Source organism: Erpetoichthys calabaricus (assembly GCF_900747795.2).
Source record: "Erpetoichthys calabaricus chromosome 1 unlocalized genomic scaffold, fErpCal1.3 SUPER_1_unloc_10, whole genome shotgun sequence".
NCBI classification, from domain to species: domain Eukaryota; kingdom Metazoa; phylum Chordata; class Cladistia; order Polypteriformes; family Polypteridae; genus Erpetoichthys; species Erpetoichthys calabaricus.
This window is the reverse complement of record NW_026261575.1, coordinates 470,926-480,175: the sequence shown is the minus strand read 5'-3', so window position 1 is coordinate 480,175 and position 9,250 is coordinate 470,926. Positions and strand designations below refer to the sequence as shown.

General features: G+C 37.5%; 1 protein-coding gene across 1 annotated transcript in view; it reads right to left on the bottom strand.

The window, feature by feature from the left end:
* Positions 1–1,485: 1,485 nt before the first annotated feature.
* The window catches only part of LOC127526327 (gastrula zinc finger protein XlCGF7.1-like), a gene marked incomplete at its 3' end in the record, with an annotated part of 246,987 nt that continues 239,222 nt past the window's right edge, over positions 1,486–9,250 (bottom strand). The window contains exon 3 of the mRNA XM_051921618.1: positions 1,486–1,935. Within this exon, the coding sequence (XP_051777578.1) occupies positions 1,486–1,935 (450 nt within the window). The remainder of the gene's footprint in view (positions 1,936–9,250) is intronic.

Below are 9,250 nucleotides of genomic sequence, written 5' to 3'. Positions count from 1 at the left end.
CAATAAAGCAGCTGGACTACTTTGTTGTGTCTTTCCATGAATAGGTTTTAAGACAGGAGTATTTTAAATCCTATAAGTAAGGTCCAGTACTGTTTCCACTGGTTTATTGCAAAACCTATAATGGTTCCTTTTTCCATTTCTCTCAAAACATGCTGCAAACAACCTTGTATGTAATCCACAATCTTCAGTAGCCATTTGCAAGCATCTCATTTCTCCTCTCCTGAGCCATTCATGTGTCAGGTTTTGGTCCACATTCACTTATCGTCGGAGATCTGTGTATTTCCTACTGGATTTGTGGCCACTCCAGTTGTTTTTTTTTTTTTTTCTCCTTTCTGGGTCTACCTTCTTATTATCAGTTTTAATTCTTTTTCACAAAATTGTGTCTCCTGTTTCTGTGCAAACCCTCAGTTTTATGGATTGCTTTCCAGTTCAGGTTGTAGTATTTTACAAATGTGAAAATCCTGTGAACTGAGAAGGAATGCTGGCAGTCCTAGGTTTGAAGATTGTGTGTGTAATCTACTTCTGTCAGAGTTAGTGCTCCATCAGCCCTAGGAACATAAAGCCTTGGCATGCATTGTTTTTTGTACATTAGTTGGTTGGCATGAAGCAACTTGTTTCTACATCCAGACTGTTGAGGTCTTTCTGTGGCCAGTCTATGATCCAAAAGGTGTATGAGATGACGTGTTTTACTAGCTTATTAACTGTTTGTATCTTGTTCCTCACCATCAAGGAACGTTTGAGGATAATTTTACCCTTTTTGTGTATTCACTGCTGATCTTCAATCTCTGCTTTTTATGGTTTACATTTACACCATCATTAATTCCCAACTATTAATTGGGTCTCCTCTTGGTCAATCTTGGATAATCTTCAAAAAGGATGATTTAAAATTTCCATTAATGACTACTACTTTGTTGTGTTTGTCTAATTCAAACACATTTCTCTCTTGTGGTGCTCAAGATGGTATCTACATAAAACTGGTTTGCCACATTCAGAACTGCAATATGGCTTCTTTCCTGTGTGAGTTTTAATCTGTATCTTAAGTTTATTACTCTCACAGAATTGCTTTCCATTTTCAGGACTGCAATTTGGCTTCTTCTGTGTGAATTCTTTGGTGGATCTGAAGAGTATGTCTTTTTAAAAAGTGTTTGCCACATTTATTACAGCCAAACTGCTTCTCCCCAGTGTGTATTCCTTTGTGAGTCAAAAGGTGGCTTCTTAGTAAAAACTGTTTGCCACATTCAGAACAGGGATATGGCTTCTATCCTGTGTGAATTCTTTGGTGGATCTGAAGTTGGCTTCTCCGTGTAAACTTTTTGCTACATTCAGAACAACAGTATGGCTTCTCTCCTGTGTGAGTTTTAATGTGTACCTGAAGATTACTACTGTAAGAGAATTGTTTTCCACATTCAGTACAGCAATATGGCTTCTCTCCTGTGTGAATTCTTTCATGAATCAAAAGGTTATTTCTTCTTGAAAATTGCTTGCCACATTCAGAACAGCAATATGGCTTCTCTCCTGAGTGAGTTTTAATGTGCCTCAGAAGAGCATTACATCGCGGGAATTGTTTACCACATTCAGAACAACAGTATGGCTTCTCTCCTGAGTGAGTTTTAATGTGTACCTGAAGATTACTATTATAAGAGAATTGTTTTCCACATTCAGGGCAGCAATATGGCTTCTCTCCAGTGTGAATTCTTTCATGAATCAAAAGGTTATTTCTTCTTGAAAATTGCTTGCCACATTCAGAACAGCAATATGGCTTCTCTCCTGAGTGAGTTTTAATGTGCCTCAGAAGAGTACTACATCGTGGGAATTGTTTACCACATTCAGAACAGCAGTACGTTTTCTCTCCTGTGTGAATTCGTTGGTGGCTCTGAAGATTACTCATGTCTGAAAACTCTTTGCCACATTCAGAACAGCAGTGAAGTTTGATACCTGTTATAAGGTTTAAAAGAAAGAGAGCTTAGTTGTTAATCCACTGCTTTCATAATGACATTATTTTACAACATGAAATAAATGTTGTTTGGATTTATGAACAAACTTTGATAAGCATAAGCAATGGTTAATATTTAAGTAACATCTGGAAAGATATTTAACTTGTTAATTTTTTCATTCATATTACAACTACTCTCCACATGAGCATAATCAGTGGGGCCAAAAACTTTAATCAGTAAAATAAACAGATCACATAAGATAGGCACAATCAAAAAGATTATTGCTGACATTTTTATACTACATTACAGAACTACACCATCAGTTTTTCATCATATTCTTACTCTTTTTTTTTTAAATTTGATTTGAAAAGAGAGGAATAGGATAACAAAGCAAAAGCTTTCTAATATATGAATTTGACATTTGAAGCTATACAAAAGAGAACAGAGTAAAATGTCACAAATGTCACTGAAAAATCCCAGAGACCCACTTGTCACTTGACTGATCATTTGAAACAGCAAACTGCACAGTTGTGACCAAAATGCAAAATATACCTCTGGATTCATACCACTTGGACCAGGGGAACTTTATTTTTTATTTTTTGCAAATGGATTTAAAAATTAATTTAATGGATTTAATTTCTTCAGCTAAAACAGGGGCCTCCAGAAGGGCAGCATCATTTTATTATTTTTTTTTAATTCCCCTCCCCCTCAAGAGTTTTTAGTAAAAAAAACACATCAAGCACTTCCAAAGATTGGGTTCAACAGAGTTGGGAAACTTCAGGGAAAGAAATTAATAAAAACCCTTATTAATTTCAAAATAGTAGATAGTGCTATTACATATAAATCTATTTTAGCACTATATGCTCGACCTGGGACATGGAGGCTAACGAGTCTCATCTGCACAATCCAAGTGCTAACAGTTTTCTAAGTTTAGCACCAGAGAGATAGCAAAGTGAGCACCTGCAATGAACTTTCAATTCTGCACACCACATAAGAAGGTCATTTACCTTCTCTCTGATAAGCATCATTTTGAGCTTGTTTCTCAAGATCATCGATATTCTTGTGGGCCAAGATAGAAAATTTGGATGCATAAGCAATGGGCAGATCTCGAACATGCTTTTTAATAGCCAGCCAAGTGTAAGCTGGGTCCTGAGCAGGGTCTTTGTTTTGAGCTATAAATTCCTCAGGTTTATGAGAGGTTTGTATAATAAAATCAGCATGAAATAAAGGAAGAAAAAGTTGAAGTTTAACACACTGGTGAACAGAAAACGAGGACAAGAATAGAAATGCATCAATCAGGTTTAGATCCAAAAGAAATCTGGCAAGTACCTGTGAAGAGGGAAGAATGAGCCATTTAATCAGGGAAGGTGATTTATTGAGCAGGGGGTTGATAAATGCATTTGCATCCATACCGATGATTAGTTGGAATTCAGAAAAAGAAAGGATGCATAAAATGTGTTACTATATGGAGGTGTGGCATAGACTGAAAAACAGGTGAGTTTTCTTCAACCAGTTTCCATTAATTCATAATGAAACCTGTTGCGTGAAATACCTCCACACCAAGAACCTTCACATGCAGAGCACAGCAAACTAGAACTAAAACGCCATTTTTTTTTGTTATACTAGTGGTAAAGGAGGCTGCTGCCACACAGTAGCACCTTGAGGTAGCTCATTGAATGTCTTTAACCAAAAGAAATGATTCTTACAAACAAGCTGTATCAACCTACTTGAAAGATAATAAATCAGCAACAGTCAAGTACCTGCAAGTAGAAGATAGCAACCTTACAATCCAAAAAAAGATACTGAGACACAAGAGGGCAAAACAAAGAGGGGCAACAAAGAAGAACTGTAAATAAAATACATTACGAGGTGTGAAAACGAGTCTACCCCATAGCTGCGCCAGCAATCGTGTATAATGTAGACAGTAGCTCCAGAATCCAACCCCGAAACTGTGCACTTAACGAGTTTGGATATAATATGAGTTTAATGTTAGTGGAAGCTTACTACATTAAATGACATAGTTTACTATTTGGTTTTATTTCTATATTTTTTCTGACCTTACTTGGAAATTCAGTTTAGTTTTAGTTTTCCTTCATCATGTATTTTTAGTTTAGTTTTTATTTTACAAAGACATTTCTGTTTTATTTCTATACTAGGGGGCTCCGCCCCCTGCTCGCTTCGCTCGCCAACCCCTGGTGTTGGGAATGACAAAGAGCGTGATGTATGAATGAGATATAGAATAGTGTGACGGTGTAGATGATGCAAATAGAAAGCAAACAATAAAGTGTGTGGCACAGTGTAAAGGTTTATTGGAAAATTTCTTTGTACACGCCGTTTAAGTGTAAAAGGTAATTCCAGGTCAGAACTTGTAAGGTCAATGAAGATGGTCATTATCGTGATCAGAGTCAACTTTGTCAGAGCTTAGAAAGAGTTGTGTCTCTCTAGGAAGTAATGGAATGACTTGGGTATTTATGTTTTCCACATTAATATTTTTTGGACATAATATAGTGCGTTGTGTTAAAAGGGGCATTTGGTCTAATGAGATTGCTGTTCCAAATCTCTCTGTAACTAAGTCGTCGCAGATAAAGGCTTGAGGAATTGTAATAATATGTGGCTGAAGTCCATCTGTATTGGTGAGTGTACCATCACTCAGTTGTAATAAGCAATTGTTATGATCTGGTTCTGGACATCGTATCTTTTTTACTAACTGTATCTTTTGAAAGCAATGCCAATTGTCTGCGTATTTTAAGGTGCACTGAACAATAGCTGAGTGCATGGCATCTAGGAGAATAGCTAATCACTGTCTAAAATCTCCTCCTCATAAAAGTACCTTTCCTCCAAATCGAATATTATTATTCATAAACGTTTGTAGAAGTTTATGAATGGTGTTGAGTAAGTGACTTCATGCCATTGTACATTCATCAATAAATAACATTTTTTGAAGACGGATGTCACGTGCAGTGCCACTGTTAATGTTCATAGTGGATACCGATTTGTAGGATCTAATGCAGTTGATAAAGATTTCACTTTCAGGTACATCGTCAGTTAGAATCTTCTGTAGATATTCAGTATATGAATGTAAAGAAGGCAGTCTAATTTGACCCTTTTGACAACAACGTCTAAATGTATTACTTGTATTGCCAGTTGTTTCTTCAGGGAAGTGAACTGAATGACAATGATTGCAAATGACATTCATTAATCCGAATGAATTTTCCCAGTGTATGTTTTGCTTGTGCCGTTTGAGAGGCGCGTTGTTGCATATGTAGTATTTGGGACGTGTTGTTTTGGAGCTGTAATCGATTTGCCTGTGCTGTGTGAGACGCCTGTTGTAGCCTTCCTTGCCGTTAACGTATGTCTGAGACGGGAGGTGTTTCATTTTGAATCCGTGCCTGTTGCGATGCAGCACTTTGATTGATAGTTTGCGTCATGTGGATCCAGGATGTAGATTTGTGCATATTTGCGTTGTTGATTTGTTTCAGGGTGCACTGTTCCAATGCGATGCAGTATTTGTGCACATATGGGAAAGCAGTATGGGCCATTGCCTTTTGGTGGCCTGATATTTACTAAAAGCAAATTAACTATTGTAGGATCTAATGCAGTTCATAAAGTTTTTACTTTTAGGTACATCGTTAGTTAGAAGCTTTAGTTGAGCTTTGCGTTTTTGGAGTCGAGACATTTTTTCTTTTAGAAATATGGATAAGTAATAAGGAGTATTGCACTCACTGTTAATATGGAGACTTTTCTGCGGTTGAACGGTTAATAGTGCCTTATTGTAATGAGATCCACCTATGCTGCATAGCTGTCTATTTTGTTGTTTCTTTCGTGTTCGTGTGTTTGTTCCTGTTATCCTTTCCTTTTCGTTTTGTACCCGTGACCGTGTATTCATGACTTGTTTCTTTCTGAGCATCCGAAATATGGATAAGTAATAAGGAGGGTCGCAGTCACTGTTAATATGTTTCCTTTTCTGCAGTTGAACGGTTAATAGTGCTTTATTGTAAGGAGATCCACCAATGCTGACACCTATGCTGTCTAGTGTGAAGGTGCTGACGTTCACTTTAGAATATGTGGCTTTGGGTGTGACTTCTTATGGATGTGGGGGGGGGGGGGGATTGTTGAGGATTGTTGTTGCGCGAGCGTCTTCTTTCTTTTTGTGTTCCTGTGTCTTGTTGAATCCCCCTCTTTGTGTGTGTCCCGTCCCTCGCTTGTAGGGTCTGTGGGGTGGTTTTGTGTTCTTCTTTTTTGTGTTCCATGGGCTTGTTGAATCCCCCTCTTGGTGTGTGTCCCGTCCGGTGCCTGTAGGGGGGGGGTGGGGGGGGGGGGGGGGGGGGGGTCCTTGCTGTGGTGCGCGAGCCTCTTTTTTTTTTTTTTTTTTTTTTTTCGGGTCTAGTTTCGTGTGCAATGTGTTTCGTGCTTTTCCTGCGTTTGACTTTGCGCCTCATTTCTCCTTTTTGTATGTGCTCACTCCTTTTTTCTGTGGTCTTGTCCGCCACTCGCGGCCCCTCATCCGCCTCTCTCGCCCTCTTTTGTCCGCCTTTCTCGGCTCCTCAGCCGACTCTCGCGGACTCTTTTTGCTCCTGCGCAGTACGTCTTTTTGCAGCTACGGCCCATGGCCGATGTGCCTGCGTCCATCATCCGGTTTAGCATCCTCGGTTAGTAATATGGATATATTAGTTTCAGTTTTAGTAATTATAGTATGGTTAAAGAGCTACTATTGAGTTTAGTTTTTGTGTCACAATGAGACAGAACTGTTCACTTAACGAGTTTGGATATAATAGGAGTTTAATGTTAGTGGAAGCTTACTACATTACATGACATAGTTTACTATTTGATTTTGTCTCATAAAAACAAGCATAATCAAAACCAGATTGTGAATATGAACAATTTTACACAATTTTATAATTTGTAAAATATTTTCTATGTCATTTGTGCTGAACAATTTCTTTTTCCGAAATTTAGGTGAATTTTAAGGTGTGAGGGTTTATTAAATGTCTACAGCACACAACATATCCTGCTCCAACTACAAAGTGCTTATAATTAATGCATTCAATATTGCATTTAAAAATCTCAAATACTGTGCTTTGTTATTTTCTACCAGCCATATTGATCTCTGATTCCATCTCAGGCACAAACAATTTATAAACAGAATTTTGCCGCCTGTAGGCCTGAAAAGATCAAAAAGTATACTTTCTCTATACTTCATATGCGAAGTGGCAGGTGAATTACTGTCAACAAAAAGCAGGCACCTGAGAAACAAACTGAAACATTACTCACTCGTGATTTTTCAGTCCATACGGTAAAGTTTCTGTTGACCACCACATTCCAGTTTCAGGCATTTGAATTACATCTTGATATACAACAAGTGCAAAGAAAGGCGGTACGTAAATCGCTTTCTATTCCACACGTTTTACCCGCGTATTCAGCTTGCTCTGTCACCGCAAATGCTGCGTGAACAGCAGCCCTCCTTCACCAGCCGCCGTTCACTGGATGAATATATGTGGGTGGCTCGTGGTGGATGGACTTTCAGTTTTAGAGTTAAAAGTTATATGGGTTAAAAACTAACAGCAAGACTATTAATTCAAAAACAAAAACTAAAATTATTTTAGTAAATTATTATTTTATTTCAGTTAGTCTTTCCAGCTACTTTAATAGTTTCATTCAGTTTTAATTTTTCATTTTGGTTTTGTTAATTATTTTATTTCAGTTTACGAAAATGTTTTTTTAATAATAGTTTCAGTTTTGAATTTAGGTTTCATTAACTATAATAACCTTGGTGCAAAGCATACAATTATTCATCTTACAATTATATATTGAGCACATTTGTATTGTTTAAACTTGTCCAAAATGTTTCCAGGGCAACAACTAACCTACGAATGTTGCAATCAATTTCCAGCCTCACTGGGTCACATGTTTTGGGCCTGCACCAAATTAACATCATTCTGGACCAAAATCTTTAAATGCCTATCAGACAGCCTTGGTGTCACAATCCCTCCTAATCCACTAACAGCTGTGTTTGGTGGGCTCACAGAGGGGCTTCAAGTGGAGAACGACAAACAAACTGGAAATGCCTTTACTTCACTATTGCCACATAGACTTATCTTACTCAACTGGAAGAATCCTAACTCACCCCTTTTCAGTCAGTGGGTAACTGATGTTATATACTACTTGAAATTGGAAAAAATTACATACTCACTTACAGGGTCTGTGCAAAACTTTTTTAAAACCTAATTAATAACATTTTGTTTTAGAATAAGCTTTTAAAGCACAGAGGAAGCAGATTCTCTTCCCCTTTTAATTCTATTTATTTACTTACTTATGTTTTCTACTATTAAAGTTTCACTATGTTGGCTTGGCTCTCTTTCTCATGGGTGGTGGTTGACTTGACTTGAATCTAGTTTTGTAAAATTAGACTTGAAATGTTATTAACAGCTTGCCAATCCTATCCACTTAATTCTTCTAAAATAACATCAAGTCGAGTATTGAATGCCCCTAAACTCCTCCTGTGTACCACACTGCTTGGCCACTGAGTCCATGTGTCCGTGGCCCTCTGTGCAATGAACAGCATCCTAATGTTTGTGCCAAATTTACCCATAACTGGTTGCCAACTGTGTCTGTGTTCTTGTACACATTACAATACAAACAGGCCAAACAGAAGACTGTTAGCTAAAGATACACAGAGATGGCCACACAGCTGGATTAAGTAGCTCTGAGAATGTGTTGCTTAAAATCTTCAATAGAATTTAAATTTCTTTATAGAAACATGAAAATTTTTGTGAACCCTTTGGAATCTGAATTTTTGCCCGATTTCCTCCCAATAATGTGGTCTGACTCTCAACTACACTACAATAACAGATAAACACAATCAACCTGAACTCATAACACACAAACAACTGGAATGTCAACACTGAACATGTCATTTAAACCTTTACAGTCCCGTCTAGTCAGGTGTTCAACCAAGAAGAAGAGACTGGAGGTGTGGCTTGGAAGCACTGTGGGTGCTGGCAAAGCCGTCTCTTCTTCATAAAGATCTGCTCATGAACATACAGAACAAGAACATAAGAAATGTAACAGACAAGAGCAGACCATTCATCAGTCCATCAAGTCTGTTGGTTTGGGTAACAGCTAAGCTGCCCCAACATCACATCAAGATAACTCTTAAAGATTGTCAAAAGGAGATTAGAATAAAGAGAGATAAGAATAAAGATGGAAAAGCTAATAAAAGCATTCCAAAGAACATCTTTGATTATTAGGTGCTTTTGTTGTTTTTCAAATATTACTTGCCTTGTAATTTCAAGTTTTTGTTTATATTGTTCTGTTTA